Below are 16,833 nucleotides of genomic sequence, written 5' to 3' on the forward strand. Positions count from 1 at the left end.
CTTAATGGGACTACCTGGTGATAGCTACCACCTTTCTCAGGCTTGTTGAGAGCTGTTCACTACTCGTATCAAGTCCAGGCACTGCAGCATGTCACGCAAGGCTGTCTAGGGTAATAATTTAAGATCACAAGCTTTAGCTCTTAAACTGTCATTAAGGCTTTTTGGATAGGAATTCTGTTTATTAATCATACCACATGCTTGTGAGCTCCTAGCTCCCGGTAGAATATTAGTAGCCGGGTGGGGGCTCCCTCAAAACTTGTAAGTAACTGAAGATAATGATTTTATTCATTTAGGCCTCTGATGGTTTATGTAACTGTTCTATAGATCTTCAGCATTCTTCTCAAAAGTAATAGGCCAAGGCTTTGCACCCATTTAATATGTTACTACCTAGTGGTAGCCATTGCTCGGTAAGTAGGACATAATTTTCTTTCAGCTAAAGAAAGGGTTTTAAGTAACTTGCGGAAGCATGAGGCTCCCCAGCCTCCCCTTGACCTGCACCCAGTGAGGCCTCCTGTGCCAGTCATTTCCTCAGCCGTGCTCCTGAGTCAGAAGGACGCCACCCAGCTGGTGCGCACGGACCTGAATGTGTTGCAGCAGCAGGCCAGGTAAGCCCATGAGACCTCCAGGGCCGTGCCTTTGTGCTCGCTGCTGCGGCAGCTTGGATGACTGCGTACCTAGAAGGGCTTCCTCATCAGCCACCTCTCCGTGAGGGTAATTTGACCAGGCTAGCCCAGTCAGTCACCTCAGCTGACCAAGTTGTGACAAGTCCCTTAATTTTACGTTGAAATGATGTGGTGCTTACGTGGACGATAAATTTTACATTTCCTGGGGTGGCATTTCGGAGTGTCAGCAGTGCCAGCCGAGTGTTTCTTAAGCTTCTCCTGAGGAGACTTTCTGATATTGGAAAGATGGTGTTAAAAGGGTATCCAGTGAGATTTGCTTTCTTTTGTCACTGCTTCGCTCCCTAACTCTTCATGTTCTTTAACAAACTGCCACAGGCGCTTGATCAGAGTGTGGGAAAGTCATTTAGTGCTCTGAGTTGAAGTAGATACAGAATGATCAACTCTTGAAGGTTTGATTCTTGCTTGTTGTCTTGTGAGAAGGAGTGTGTGTGGAGTGAGTCTGTTTTATAAAGTAAAAGAGTCTTATCTTCTCCAAGACCATGGGAATCTATCTCTTACTGGCTTTTGTTTCCTTGGCTGTTTTTGGTCCAGGTATTTATTGTGTGTGTGTGTGCGTGTGTGCACGTGCGTGCGCACGCGCACCCCCTGGCCCCACCAGCGCATGCGTACACACACGTAACAGTATTGACACCCATGTAAAAAGTTAGCTTCCTCTATCTTTGAAGTTCAGTTTGAGTTGCTAATACCTAAGAAATCACTGGTGCTTAGAAGTAAGGTACCCCTTTAGGAATGTTTTAATCGGGATGAAATTCTCATTTGGTCTTGTTTATTTAAACAATGTCTGTGTAAAAAACATTGTTAATGTAATACAGATTCTAAATGAAGCTTTGTTCCTGGCTAAAAAGTCGTCCCACTTTCCCTTCTTTTCTTAACTTTCTTATCAAGGAAAAGAGAGGATTTGCACACACCTTTGGTCTTTTGTTCCTGTAGAATACTAGGTCTTGTTGCTCTCTAGTGTAGGCTGGGGGTAACCGGAAGCCTTTATTACTTACCATGAAACCCTTCCTAAGCCATTCTTCTACCTCCTGATGATGTTTCCAGAACTGCAGCTCTTCGAGAATCCCAGCAGGTTGCCCTGGAGAGTGAGCTGTTGGACACAATGCCCAAACAGTACGTGAACAGGGAAGAACAGGCCACTCTGCATTTGGAGTGTAGAGGTAGTAGCGGTAAGAAATGCCAAGGACCAGCCGTTGTCACAGTTCAGGTAAGATTGTGGAAGCTTCTTCATGATTCACCGAATTTTTAATTGAGTCCCTAATACTGGCATATTGTTGAGAGAGACAGCAAGAAGTTCATAGCACATGATTCACGTCCCAAAACATTTAATAGTTTTGTGGGGGGGGTGACGGCCCACACGGAGCTAATCATGTATTTCCGTAGTGCTGATGTGTCCTGCAAGACAAATTCACAGAAAAGCAGTTAACTGAGAAGATTCTTAGAGAGAGGGGCTCACACTTTGATGATGACGGTTTGGAGTCACTGGGAAGGAATGTGGGAATGGAGTCTTCTGGACATAGTTTAGGGGGCACCGGCTAGGTCAGTTTACTTCAGGTGGTTTCTGGCTGTGGTGGTGGGAATTCATATCAGAAAGGTTGGGGTTTACATCGGAAAAGAGGATCCTTTGGGAGCTCCAGCCGTGTGCCCTGGCCAGTGGAGAGCCACTGAAGACAGACGTGGAGGGCCGTGTGGAAAGCAGGTCAGTTGGGTGGAGCTTGCCAGCAGGCGGAAAGAAAGAGATGTGCAGCTATAAGATTAGGAATTCAACCGCCTCTTAGAGTCAGCTTCTTGGGTTGGAAAAACAGGCTCAAGTTGGGTCTGTGACATCATAAGGACGTCAGGGTGGAGCTTAGCTTTAGCCAGCACTGTCTGAACACACTGCAGAACTTACTTTATCCTCCCCACAACCCTGTGAGGTGGGTATTCTTGTTATCTTCAGGAAATAAAGGCACAGAGAAGTAAAGCACACACCTGAAGTGGCACAGCCGCTGAGTGGCAGAACCAGGAAGGCCCGGGCAGTGTGGCTGCAGAGTGCCGCTCCCCCACCGCTGCACCCGAGTCCTGTGCCAGGGCCTTCAGGTCCCCAGAGCCGGGAAAGAACCGCTCAGAGATAGGCTGCCTGTTGCCTGACTCCATTTGCACAAACATGGCTCCTCTTCTTTTGTTAGCTTTTAGAAATTAGGGAAAATTTATTTTACTGACTCTTGATTGTCTTTCCAGAATTTCCTTTTGTTCTAATCCGCATTTGAGCAGTTCTGATGTATTCCTCATCAGTCTCCTTGGGAGCCTGTTTTCTCTAAAATGACTCCTCTGAAGTAACTTTTATACTTGTATTTTTCATTACCTTTAAAATTTGTTTCTGATAAAATAATATCTTCGTATGCATCTGAAGTTCAGAACTTTGATCTGGGATGGGAGACTTCTAAACACTGAGTAATGTCTTTGGCCAGGTGCTTTATAAAGTTAATTTTCTTTCAGTGTAATTTTCCCCTCAGTTACAAATACTTTAGTAAGACTAGGTAGGAGCATTTAAGAAGGATCACTTGCTAAAGGAATAGTGCTGGAAGACAAGTCTGTCAATTTCGGATGGAGTTTGAATTGGTGTGAAAAAAGCTGAAATGTATCCAGTTCTAATTAAAAAGGGTGTCTTTCAATCTGTGCCTTCACAAATATGGTATTTTTCCATATTTTGGAATTACATATCTTTGCCAGGCTGTTAATTCTATACAGAGAGGGGAAGTCTCCTCAGATGCATTTTTGTAAATGACTGGGTGAAGTGAGTACAAAAATGTTTTCCCAGTTCTGGCCAGTAGCTTGCTCTGTGAAGAGTTGTGAATATTTGCTGCCCCAGCCAAAGAACAGGTCTCTTTGCCTGACCTGTTAACTCTCCGGGTCTTGCGGTGGAAAATACCACCAGGCAGACTTGGGAGCTTTAGCTCCCAGCCTACCAGTGACTTGGCGCTTTTCCTTTTCTGAAGTAGTCTTGATTTGTCTGAACCCTTGAATTGAAATTTCTTTACAAACTTTTGCTTTGTTGATTCTGAAATAGAAAGGCATACCTTTCCTAAAATTCCTTCAAAGTGATTTTGATTAGAGGGAGATTGGAAAGCGGATGATTTATGATAAGAATTAAAATGAATATGGTTTAGATTTTATTTTTACAAACAAATAAAAATATTTCTTTCTTTTCTCAAAAGAAAAATTGATAGATGCTAAGATTGCTTAAAGAAAGGAAGCAAAAAGAGAGGAGAGAGGGGGGAAAAAGGAGATTTTATAGAAGCCTAAAGAATGTGAAAAAATAGCTATGTTTTGTGGCCATAATCTCATTAGAAATATCCAAGTTTTCTTAAAGCATGCTCTGATTTTCTGCTGGCCTTACTAGTTTGCCCAGTGCTCTACCTTTCAGTTCCATTTGGGAAGACCTAGAAACTTCGGAACCCCCACTGATGGCTCCTAGAAGTACCAATATCGACACGGTATCTACTTCAGCCATTATTTTGCCTGGTGATGCAGATCTGCCAGGGATATTAAAAATGTGAGGATAGTGAGCAGCTTTTGTAGTCTGATTCAAGTAAGATTTCTTTAGAAAGTTATATAGAAATTGCTAACTAAGTCTATCCTAGGCAGTACTCGCTGGTTGATACTTCTAGGAGTTGAAGACAAAAAAATTTTTTTGGCTACTCCTTGATAGCTAAGAGCAATAGAAGAAAGTTGAAACTCTAGCTGTCATGAAGTTGGGGCATTATCTAATTGATGCAAGTCAGTTAGATTCGCTCTGAATTTTGGTCAGAGATTGTACTTGAGTCTAAAGCTGTCTCTTACACAAATGGATGACTTTGGTTATGGATGTTGGGGTAGGGAAGGTGAGTTCTGACTGTTTAGGACTCATCATGGAACTGCCACTGGGAGAGCATATGCCATACAGAAGGTAGATTGTTATTCTTCTACAGAGAATTGTAGCCCCTTTGTGTCTGTGTGTCCAGGGACCACTTCATGGCTATATCCAGTAGTTTAATCCTGTTTAACATAATTCTATCATCTGGCGATGCTGAACGTCATGAGGTCTCTTCTAGTCCCTCCAAATCACTAGCCACTTTGCAGGTTCTGTCCAGGGTTCCTCTTCATCAACTCAACCCTTAGATTGCTGGTTGTGAGTTGCGCTTCCCCTGATCCCCTCCGTCATTGTGACATTAGCGGCTTTTGCCTACTCTTTGTGTTGGAGTTCCTAATCTAGTGTGGGTGTGTGAATGGTCTTCAGTGGGTCAGTGAAGTCCCTGAAAGTATGTGGAAATTTTTTTTCTGGAGAGTTCATAACTTCAGTAGATCCTCAGTAATCCATGACCCCCAAAGGGCTAACCCATATGTTGATGACTCCTGTTCTGCTTTTCTAGTCCAGAATTCTCTGAGTTCCAAATCTAGATTTCTACTTGCCTATGTAATGTTCTGTGAATGTCCAAAGATACCTCAAACTCCACAGGTCCCAAACTAATCCCACTTTGACCCTCCAAACCAGTTTTTCCTATAACAGGAAATGGGGACCTAGGCATCAGTGTCATCGCCCCACCCTCATATGTCCCATCTAGTTACTTTCCAAGTCCTCCCGGCTCTGCTTCTGAAATGACTTTACATTTGTTTTCTTTCTCTTCGTTCCCATTGCCCCCAGGTAGCCCCACATCACTTCTCCCCTGAACCATTACGTAAGGCTTCCTGTCCATAGACTCTCACCCTGTCCAGTCTGTTTTCCATTCTGCCACCATTCATCTTTTTAAACACAAAGCTCATCGCATTTGCAGGCTGACAGCCAGCATTGGCTCTCCAGTATCTATAAGGAACAGGACTCTTGGGACCCCCCGTAATCTGTTCTTCATCAGTTTCTAGTGGCATCATTTACCCTTCCCTGATCCCTAAACATTGTTTTCTAGCCACTCAGGCTTTTTCCATTCTCTAAACATGACATGCACGTTCCTACCTTCTGTCTTAGGCATGCGCTACTTGTCCCACGCTCCTGTTGTCGCATGAGAGCTCCTTCCTCTCATCCTTCCAGTCTTGGGTCAGGCAGTACGTCTTGAGGTCCTAGCCCCTCTAGTCAGATTGAGGTAGTCTCTCATAGCAGCTCGTGCATAAATGCTGTGGTAGTTGCCTGCTGTCTTTCCTGCCAGTCTGTGAACTCCTCAGGGATAGAGTTCCTGTCCTTAGTCGTCTGTGTTCCTGTACTGTCAAGCATGGTGCCCTTTCTTTTTTTTTTTTTTTTAAAGATTTTATTTATTTATTTGTCAGAGAGACAGAACACAAGCAGGGGGAGAGGCAGGCAGAGGGAGAAGCAGGCTCCCCGCCGAGCAAGGAGCCCGATGTGGGACTCGATCCTAGGACCCTGGGATCATGACGTGAGCCGAAGGCAGCCGCTTAACCGACTGAGCCACCCAGGCGTCCCTAGGTGCCCTTTCACGGCCCTGAATGAGTCCATGAAAACCACCAGCACATCACTCATTAGGCTGAATTACAACTTGTTTTGCATTATGATCACCTCTGTCACTGTGACTAGATTCTGAGTTCTGTGAGGGCCGGGACCTTGTCTTAACTCATGTTTCTGTTGTCAGTGGCTCAGTCAGTGCCATAGAACTGAGGTGTTTGAAGGAGCAAACAACTACAGATTTATACTCTTCACAAGTAAGATTTTCACTACCCTCAGGAATTTTGTAGATATTATTTGCCTGGAAGTTGGAACTTGTTCCTACTAGAAATTAGCAGTCACTCTTTGACTGTGTTTACCTTAGGCCAATTTATTGTTCAGTTGGCCGACTTAATGCTTTCCATACAAAATCTCGACTTAAGCACCACACTGCTGCGCTTTTTGCTCTAATACAAACGCCTCCTGGGCATTCCATCTTGGAAAGTGATAAGGATGGTCATACTTCAGTATATTACATTATTTCCCAGCTCTGTTTATTATTTCTTCTTATCACTTGCTGGGGCACTCCCATATCCCAGGGTACATGCTGGTGACTCTGCATACATTATCTCACTTAATCTTCACAAAATGTGGGTGATGAAACAGGTTCAGAGAGTCTCAAGGACCTGCCATAGTCACACAGCTTGTAAGTGGCTCAGTTGAAATTCAAGCCCACGTCTATTTAAATTCAAGACCCATTCTTTCCCACTCAGTATTGGTAAATGAAGCCATTTGCTTTTAGCTATTTCTGCTCCAATTTTTAAGACTAGCTGTATCATTCTGAGAAAGCTGATCATGACCATCAATTTTCATTTAAATTAACAGGTATACCATTTTCTCTCTCTTGAGTTGGTGTGATAGGATCACCTTCCCTTTCAGTGATTAGAAAATTCATTGATTGGATCCATTTTTAAAATCAGTTTCACGGACTTTATATTATATTATATATTTATATTATGTTATATATATTATATTATGACTATATTTTAAATATAAATTTTAAGATTAAAATGCATAAGTATATTTAAATGGCTCATTTATAAAGATTTCAAATTATATCATGAAAATATTTTATAGCTTCATAGAATTTTTCTGAGAGGGAAAGCCCTGGAAATTTCCAGCCATCTGCAAATGTTTGAACTATGTATAGCTTGTTAGGGGTATACAAAAGCCAAATATATTTTATGGGAAGTGAAACGTGCTTCTTCTGCGGTCGTCTCTCCCAGTAGAAGCCTCTAATAATTCAGTGATATTCCCTGAGGAAATGGTGTGATTTATAATAGGGTTCCTTTTGTTGTACTGTGGTATTGTGGGGCATGTTTGTGGGACCCAGGATTGATTTATTATCATGTGAAAAATTTGCTCAGTCCTAGAAATGAAAGATGGAAAAGACCCACTGAAGGCCTCGCAGTATTGTAACAACTTACTTGCTTTGTTCAGCTTTTCCATCGCTTTGTCTCCTTACAGTGACTTAAGTGGAGGGGCTTCCAGCACGCGGCTTTGCTGTGTAGTCCACAACTTCTGGTGATTGTGAGCCGCCAGGCAGTCAGCCCCTCTTCCGTCCTTGTGAGCAAAGAAAACTCTCAGTAGAGTTGGGCGCAATGAACAAAAACACGTAGACTGGGAAATAATGATCATTGTGTGGTGTTTTTGGTGAGAATGTTGCTTTTCCTTACTCTTGGGCACTAGTAGTTTCCAAGCGTGCGGTGGCAGTTCTGAAGCTCCAGTTAACTTAGTCTTGTGTCTGCATTTCCCAATCTGGGGATCCTCTTTCCTTCTCTCTTACCCATTGTCTTTCCACTTCCCTTCATCCTCACTGTCTTCCTTCCTCCCCTCAGATTCCTTTTTTTCCTCCCTGTTTGGCTGCCTTCTCTCCAGGCCAGCCAAGGGCTGTGACCCTCAAAGACCCAGTGTAACCGCAGTGGGTGACATCGTAGGCACAAAACTGACTGCACATGCTCCTGATCACATTTTAGGTTATTAAACGTTGGTCTTTTATTTGAAAGATTGGAAATTTAATATTTGTATTGATTCATTATGTGGTTTAATAGAGGTAATTTGATTATTTTATCTTTCATTTCTCCAAAAATTAAAATACTTGTTGTTAACATTATATGTTCTTATTCACTTTCATGCCTTTTGATTCAAGCTAACAGTGTATTTTTTTCTTTAAGAAGTTTCGTAAAGCTTTTTAATACAACATTGCTGAGTTTTATGGGAAAAAGTTGTTCTCACGATTGTGAAAGTAGGTGCTCGGCATCCTGTCAGAGTCGTGTTGTACTGGGGTGCTGTGTAAAGCAGAAGAGACCGGACCATTGCACTCCAGGAGCCTTTCGTCTGGAATTTATGATAATAACTCTGGCAGGGACATAAGGGCCTCAGTTAAATAAATTTGTGAATTAAGTATTTATGTTATTTACAAACAAAGGTACCTGTAATCATTGCAGTGGTGGGCTGAAGACTGGGTTTGGGTAGGTGCACATAAAGGAAAATGTAGACTGCATTGCTCATTCACATGATTGGGGGAGCCCATTTGAGGAGAATGCAGGATTTAACATTCCTGCCTTCTGAATGTTCTCAGCTCTTCAGCATTCTCTGCTGTGCCTGCAGGATAAGTCCAAATTCCCTGGCTTGCTTCAAAGAACTCCCCCAGGACAGGACCCCTCCTCCCTAGACTGACTGCTCTGTGCTATTCATCCCTGACCTCCCTGCCAGGCGGGGCTTCTCCTTGTTGTCCCTGTGTCCTCCTGTCCTCCACAGTTGCTGCCTTAGTTCTATCTTTGTGTTGCAGCCTGGATGTAGGATATGCTCTGCATCTATTCATATCCAAGAAAGGACATTACAAAGCAGTTATCATACAGGTCACCATCTTTTTTTTTTTTTTTTTTTTTAAAGATTTTATTGTTTGACAGAGACACAGCGAGAGAGGGAACACAAGCAGGGGGAGTGGGAGAGGCAGAAGCAGGCTTCCCGCTGAGCAGGGAGCCCAATGCGGGGCTCGATCCCAGGACCCCGGGATCATGACCTGAGCCGAAGGCAGACGCTTAATGACTGAGCCACCCAGGCGCCCCTAGGTCACCATCAATTAATTAGAGAAAAGGGATATTAACAATCCCCTCAAATAAGAGAGATGTAATCTTAACTAAAGGCTAATCTTTTAAATTGAAATAGATTTAGTTTTTTTTTTTTTTTAAGCTCAGTAAATTCTCCTTTGTCACATCTTTACTGAGAATGAGTAAAAATTTTATCAGAGATGAGCTTCAGGGACCACTGAATCAGTCAACTGCTCTTTTGTAGGCGTGCAGCTGATTTGTGCACTTCCTGGATTTTATCTTATTTTGTTGTTTGTTTTATAATTATATATCCTTTCTTCCTTTCAGAATGGCAAGTGTTTTATTAACAGCATCTGTATCATGGTCTTTGTATGTGTGGCACACATGAGATGTGCAGCCTAAGTGTTTTGAGTTGAACTGTGTGTGCTATTGGGTGGGGAGAACGGGAGGTCAAGCTTCTGGGGAAGATGCTCAACAGAGGAGGGGCATGCTTCAAGGAAAACCTCAGTGGTAGAAGACATTAAGTCTGTTTTTGATGAGAGCTGGGGAGTCCAAACATAAGTGACAGAGAACATATCCTACAAAAGACTGAACCAGTGATAAACTGACTCAGGTTTGATTCTTCATGAAAAACCTGAGGTTCTTGCATAGTTTTCTGACATTTTTTTTCCCCACCCCTGTCCCATTCAGCTGAGAATTTTGAGTTATAATATTAATTGTAGTAATAATTCTTCATCAAGTACACAGTATATTTGTAATAAATCTTTGCTGTAGAAACATAATAGGAACAAAAAAGTCTGTTGACCATTTAAATTTTTCTTAGTTTGAAGGTATGCATAAAAATGAAGCAATAAGCCAGCAGCTTCATGTTTTGCGAAAAGAAGTGAAGCAGTTGCAAGCCGAAGCTGCTAAACCACCATCACTTAATACTGTGGAAGCTGCGGTCCATGCAGAAAACTTGATTACGTAAGTTTTGAGAGCATTATAATTTAAAAATCTATTTTGTTAGTACTGATAGTAATCCTACCTGCTACCACACCCCCAGGCACCTGCTAATTAAATTAGTACAGGGATCAGCAAACAATGGCCGTTGGACCAAATCTGGCCTGCCACCTCTTTTTATAAATAAAGTTTTATTGAACACAGCCATGCCCATTTATTTACTTCATGTGTATGGCTTTATGCTATAATGGCAGAATTGAATAGTTGTGACAGTTTAGGGCCCATAAAACATACAATATTTACTATCTGGTCCTCGATAGAATAAGCTTACTGACCCCTAAATTATGAGATGACACAGCATATTGAAATTCAATCATGGAGAGATTTAGTGCTTAAGCTTTAGATTATAGTTACATTTACCAGAAAATCATCATCGTCAACTCAGATTACTGAGCAGAGTTTGAAGTGGAATTGCTCAGGGGAATTAGGGCTCTCAACTGTAGTTGTCAGCTTGCATTTGGCCATTGTGATTTTTTTCCCATGGAGCATCTGGCTTACACTCAATGTCCTCTTTCTTCTTAAAGCCACCAGGGCATGACTTGGGAGAGAGGTTGACCCTGCCTTTGATTTAAGGTGACTCCACATTCTAGTACCAGCAACTAATCCCCCAGTAGATTGGGGTGGTGATACGGAGGAGGGCATTGAGTCCTTTTGTAGGTTGGATTGGGGGACCTGGGAAGAAGAAGGAGGTGAGGTGAACAAGAAGTTAATGTTTCTTTTACCAGCAAAGGAACTCAAAAGAGTGTGAGACTTAGAAGAGGTGTCTTTATTCTAGGATCATACTCTACAAAAATCTTTTTCAGTGTTTTGGATTTTAAAATTTAGAGAACTTAGTGTTCTTGTTTTTAAAAATATGTATTCTATAAGGAATACACAAAGTGAAAGAATAAATTATGAATTACATAGAAAATATGAAAGGGTAATTTTGATAAGGGTAAGAATGTTAATACAGCTGATCCCCACTCTCCCAAGAGGACATAAAATCATTTCTGTGTATTAAAAATAAGTGTCGGGCCAAGTTGGAAGATACCCCATGGCATATTTTATTTTAAAGATTTTATTTATTAGGGCGCCTGGGTGGCTCAGTCGTTAAGCGTCTGCCTTCGGCTCAGGTCATGATCCCAGGGTCCTGGGATCGAGCCCCGCATCCGGCTCCCTGCTCCGCGGGAAGCCTGCTTCTCCCTCCCCCACTCCCCCTGCTTGTGTTCCCTCTCTCGCTGTGTCTCTCTCTGTCAAAGCTTAAAAAAAAATAAATAAAAACTTAAAGATTTTATTTATTAGAGAGAGAGCACTCATGAGTGGGGGGATGGGCAGGGGATGTCTCCCTGCTGAGAGGGAGCTGACTTGGGGATCAGTCCCAGGACCCTGGGATCATGACCTGAGCCAAAGGCAGACACCTAACTGACTGAGCCACCCAGGCGCCCCAATCTCATGGAATATTTTTAAAGTGACATTTGTATGGGGCTCTGAAGGACTCTTTAAGAATATTGCCTGAGAAGTGTAGAGTACCAGAGAAATACTTGTTGAGTCTGGATTCTCCTACTGTAGACCAATAGTCTCACCTACATTTTCCCACAGGGCCTTAGTGAATGCCTACAAGTTGCAGCCTACTCCTGGGGTTCAGAAGGTTGGCATTAGCCTCTTCTTTACTGTTGTGGATTATGTCAGTGATGAAACTCAGCGTCATCCTCCCACAAGGCAGTTCTTTACATCATGCATTGAGATCTTGGGACAGGTAAGGTACTTCTGTGTTTTTTAGCCTTTTTTTTTTTAAAGATTTTATTTATTTATTTGAGAGAGAGAATGAGAGAGAGAGAGAGAGCATGAGAGGGGGGAGGGTCAGAGGGAGAAGCAGACTCCCTGCCGAGCAGGGAGCCCGATGCAGGACTCGATCCCGGGACTCCAGGATCATGACCTGAGCCGAAGGCAGTTGCTTAACCAACTGAGCCACCCAGGCGCCCCATGTGTTTTTTAGCCTTATTCACATCTATTGAGTTCCTGCAGCATCCTCATTAGATATAGTCAGGGTTGACTTGAGGCTTCCATTACAGTTTCGGACTCTTAAGTCAGAAGCCCCTTTGAATTCTTGACATCTCAAGATGTGATTAAATCGTTGGTATAGAGTTTTGCTTCTCATACAATAGATATAAAGTTGCTCATATTTGAAAGTCTCTGGGGAGACATCAAACGCATATGCTTTTGGTATTAACAATTAACATGATGAAGTTCTTTATTGTTTATAAAACGCTCTCCAGTTCATCCTCACAGTGACTCTTTGTGATTGATACCATTCTCATTTTAAAGATGAGAAAACTGGTCTCTAATAGATGAAATGACTTGCCTAAAGAATCCAGCTGGTCAGTGCTGGAGCTGAGCCTGGATCCCATGTGTTCTGCCTTAGCATTCCGTGTTCACTCTGCCTCCCCACTGCTGCCTCCCAGTTGCTGTTCTCGGTCCCCGTTTGTTTGTTTGTTTGTTTGTTTATTTGACTTACTGTTAAATATATGGATATTTTAAAAGGCAAGAGCAAGGTATGCATGCATAGTTATGAAATAAGTCATTAAAGAAAGGAAAGCCACTTGATGGAAAATGTGTAAACACTAACCGTGTACTCTCACCCAGTTTCAGTGGAATGAGTACTTTGTTATTGGATACTTATATAGAGGTGATGCAGAGCAGATATTAAGATAGATTTTTTAAAGTTTTCTTCCTGATTTTAAAATTGATGTGTGCTTACCATAAGCAATGCAGACAGTATAAAAAGTATAAAGAAGAAAAATTTCCATAATTCTAACCTCCTGAAGATATTGGTTAAATAGCTAACATTTTATTATGGTTTGTCTTGTGTATATGCATGTTAGCGTATGTGTGTACATATGTAGAAATGATACATCATTCCTACGTATCGCTAAATAGATAGAGATAGGCATATATACCCAAAAATGGGCAAGTGCTATTTTGTAACCTACTGTTTTTCATTCAAACACAACTTTTAGATACTATTCTGTTAGTAAAAACAGACTGATCTCATGGTATTTAATACATAGTGTTCCATGGTACAGATATATTGTGATGTATTGAGCCCGTGCCCGCTGGATGGCTATTCAGGTGGTTTGTTTTGCTGCAATGAGCCTGAGATAAATATTCTTACACATCTTTGTGAACTCTTTGGACTGTTTTTTCCAGGATAATTTTCTAGAAGTATGGTCGCTATGTCAGAGGGACTACCATTTGGTGTAGATTGTCACAGTGCCCCCCTGGGAAGTTTTTACCTGTTGCCACTATCATAGCAGGGTTTGAATTTATTGTTCTCCAAACTGTAACCAGTGTGAGGGAGGATTGTTCTTTTTAAGTCTTGCTAATCTAATAGGGCAAGTGTACTTTGTTATTATTTTAAGTTGTATTTCTTTAAGTAATTGTTCACTTGCATGACTTTCCTTATGTTTATTAGCCATTTAATTATTTTTTATGATTTGCTGGTTGTTGTCCTTTGCATGTTTTCTGTTGTAGAATTTCTGTTTTTTGATTGCTTTGAAGGAGCTCCTCAGACTTTCAACCTAGTATCTGGAATGTGTTCTAAATGGATTTTTCTACTGTGTCATTTTCCTTTAATTTTATCATACTTTTTGCCTTATGGAAGTTAAAATTTTTATATATTCAGATCTCTCAGTCTTGCTTTTTATTATTTCTGCCTGTGATCCGGCCTATCAAAGCCTTCCTGACCCTGAAATTATTTAAATACTTATATCCAGTACTTAAAACATTAGAACCAAGTTAAAACATGGTGAAGTTATCTTGATTAAATATTAATTATTAAAGTTAATTTTTTAGGGGTGCCTGGGTGGCTCAGTTGTTAAGCGTCTGCCTTCGGCTCAGGTCATGATCCCAGGTTTCTGGGATTGAGCCCTGCATCGGGCTCCCTGCTCGGCGGGAAGCCTGCTTCTCCTTCTTCCACTCCCTCTGCTTGTGTTCCCTCTCTCGCTGTGTCTCTCTGTGTCAAATAAATAAATAAAATCTTAAAAAATAAATAAATAAAGTTAACTTTTTAAAAGTACTAAAAGCACATCTCAATAAAATTTATAACCTAGAGGTTTTGTTTTCTTGACAAAATGCAGGGTCACTTTGAATACTTCGAAATTATGGTAGGTACCTTGCAAATTTCTGGATTCAAATTATCCTAATATTTTAATCTTTTAGAAATTCCCTATGGCTTGTCCAAATCAAATTCATGGATAATCCAGAATTTTTAATATCACCATCATTGGAAGTGTTAGGTTTATCTGTGTTGATTTTAGATTATTTTGATTGTTTCATGTTTTCATTTAGAAAAAGTTCTCTTTGCCTTCTGTATTAGCCCTTAAAGCTTGGTTGCTTAACTAAAAGTTGGGGGGGAAGGCAGTGCAGAATCTGATGACATTTTCCTTTTCTAATTCTTTCAAGGTGTTTATCAGCGGCACTAAGTCAGAATGCAGGAAAGTACTGGAGACCGTTCTGAAGAATAGAAGGCTCTGCTCTCTGCTGTCTCCTTTCTTCACTCCCAATGCTGCACCCGCGGAATTCATTCAGCTCTATGAGAAAGTGGTGAAGTTTCTAAGTGAGGACAACAGTGATATGATTTTCATGCTGCTGACCAAGGTGAGATGTGATTCCGTGCTGATGCCGTCATGGAAATGTAGGATCTGGTGTTGTTTCCCACTCTGTAGAAATGAAGGGGCCCCTGGAGTTGTTTCCTGGTAGACCCTTTTCACATTTTGTATTATCTTCAAGCAGCCTGATCCCGCAGCTTCTTCTTGTGGGGGTAGTGGTTGTGTTGTGTAGAGCAGTCTTACTCCACATAGTAGAAAAAGGACTTCGCTCCCAAGCCCTCTTGAGAAACAGTACAGCTTTGAAATATTCATAATAGTAATTTAGTGCATGCTTCTTTTGAATATATCCTGAATTTATGCTGAAAATGTGTTTGATAAATGAGATGTCATATATCAAAGTCTCTCATATTTGGAATAAGCCAGAAATAAGCAAATTGCCTTTGTCCTCATTCCAAGTAGAATATTAACTCAGGCCCAAGCAATGAATTTACTTAACCACTTGAGAATTGCAGAGCCTTAGTGATTTTGCCTTCAATTGTATTTCTCTGACATCTATAAATCATAAAACCTAGGCATTTTTTAGGGCCTAGAAACTGCTCTCAGTCTGTAATGGGGGCAAACATGTTATTTTATAGTTGCGAATTCTGGGAGGTGATCGATAACACCCTGAAGTTTTATTAACTGAGATACGTTACTACTGCAGACTCAGAAATGTAACTGTATCACATGGAGACAGTCCCGTAAAGGGGCTGCTTGTTTCTGGCACTCTGGCACAGTGAGGCAGAACGACAGAGTTCTGATTCTTGCCTTGTAGGGAGAACTTAACCAAACATTCTTACATTACAGAAAAGCGCACAGAGCTGAGAAAACTCTCCTCTGTAATCCCAGAGGGTGAAGTGGAGCTGGCGGCTTACTGACACCTATTAATTATTGACCTGCATAGATTCTTTTAAGTACTTGTATATACGTTTTAGTTTCAGTCTTTATACAAAGCTGAATCTTGAGTGATGTTTGACTTTTAAACTAAATTTGCACATAGTTTTCTCTACTTCAGTTAATTTTCCGGTGTCAATAAAACTGCTTCTTATTTCTTTTTCTTTTTAGTTCAATCTTAAGCAATGGTTAAACACCACTAAACCTCCTCTGTCTGATCGTACCAGGCTTCTGGAGTCCATTCATTTGGCACTTACTGCCTGGGGTCTTGAGCCAGATGAAGATATTTTGATGCCATTTAATCTTTTCTGTAAGCACTGGACTTACCTTCTTCTCTATCAGTTCCCTGACCAGTACAGTGACATTCTCAGGCTGCTGATGCAAAGTAAGTGTCTTTTAATTATAATGATTAGATTGCAGTGAATATTTAATGTGACATTTACCATTCTACAGATGTCATCCAAAAATGTAAAAATAAGACCAGTATGTAGGAGTTTTAGAATCACTAATTTTTACCTGAAGTGCTTGATGAACAATGCCCAAAAGGGTACTGTCTGTAGAAAAGGTCAGTTATTGTCCTAAATGTTCAAATGGGCCCTGATTCAGCAAGACAGCACTTAGTATATGGTGTTGAAGTCCACAGTCATGCATCCACCTCTTTCCCTTGACTTTGCAGCTGTCCTGAACTGGGCTGGGTTAGGAGTGGGCCTGCTTACTGTGCTGACTACAGATTTGGTAAGAGAAGGAAGTTGCTCCGTTGCAATATGTTTACTTTGCCAACTGGTTTCTCTGTAGATCCAAAGAGTGGATAAATTTTGGTTTTTTTCTCCCCTCTTAATTTTTTAGACTCATGTTTTTTTGCAAGTAAATTTTATCTGTATGTAATGGTAGCCTGTATTTATATTCACCAAGGGAAAGAGCAGTGTTCAATTTTCTACATTCCCGCCATTTCTTTTTCCTCCCGCCCTGCAATTTTCCACTAGAGTATTGGAGATTAGAAGAGGAGTAAAAAGGTTGTTAGTTTTTTTATTTTGGGAATTTCACTAGGTAGGAATTTTACTGAAATTTGATAAATGTGAGATAGTATTTACTTTTTTCATGCGAACTTCATACAGTTTATAGATGTAATG

The 16,833-nt window shown here is 41.2% G+C and overlaps 1 protein-coding gene across 4 annotated transcripts in view; it reads left to right on the forward strand.

The window, feature by feature from the left end:
- The window catches only part of EPG5 (ectopic P-granules 5 autophagy tethering factor), a 105,928-nt gene that overhangs the window by 59,744 nt on the left and 29,351 nt on the right, over positions 1-16,833 (forward strand). For all 4 annotated transcript variants that reach the window (XM_045886788.2, XM_064577657.1, XM_064577658.1 and 1 more), the window contains 6 exons: positions 434-605; positions 1,725-1,887; positions 10,006-10,148; positions 11,763-11,919; positions 14,625-14,819; positions 15,875-16,088. In XM_045886788.2, coding sequence (XP_045742744.1) covers positions 434-605; positions 1,725-1,887; positions 10,006-10,148; positions 11,763-11,919; positions 14,625-14,819; positions 15,875-16,088 — 1,044 coding nt within the window. The remainder of the gene's footprint in view (positions 1-433; positions 606-1,724; positions 1,888-10,005; positions 10,149-11,762; positions 11,920-14,624; positions 14,820-15,874; positions 16,089-16,833) is intronic.

This window comes from Mirounga angustirostris, unplaced genomic scaffold (assembly GCF_029215605.1).
Source record: "Mirounga angustirostris isolate CCGP_5_RB_7025 unplaced genomic scaffold, mMirAng1.0.hap1 SCAF_14, whole genome shotgun sequence".
Taxonomy (NCBI): Eukaryota; Metazoa; Chordata; class Mammalia; order Carnivora; family Phocidae; genus Mirounga; species Mirounga angustirostris.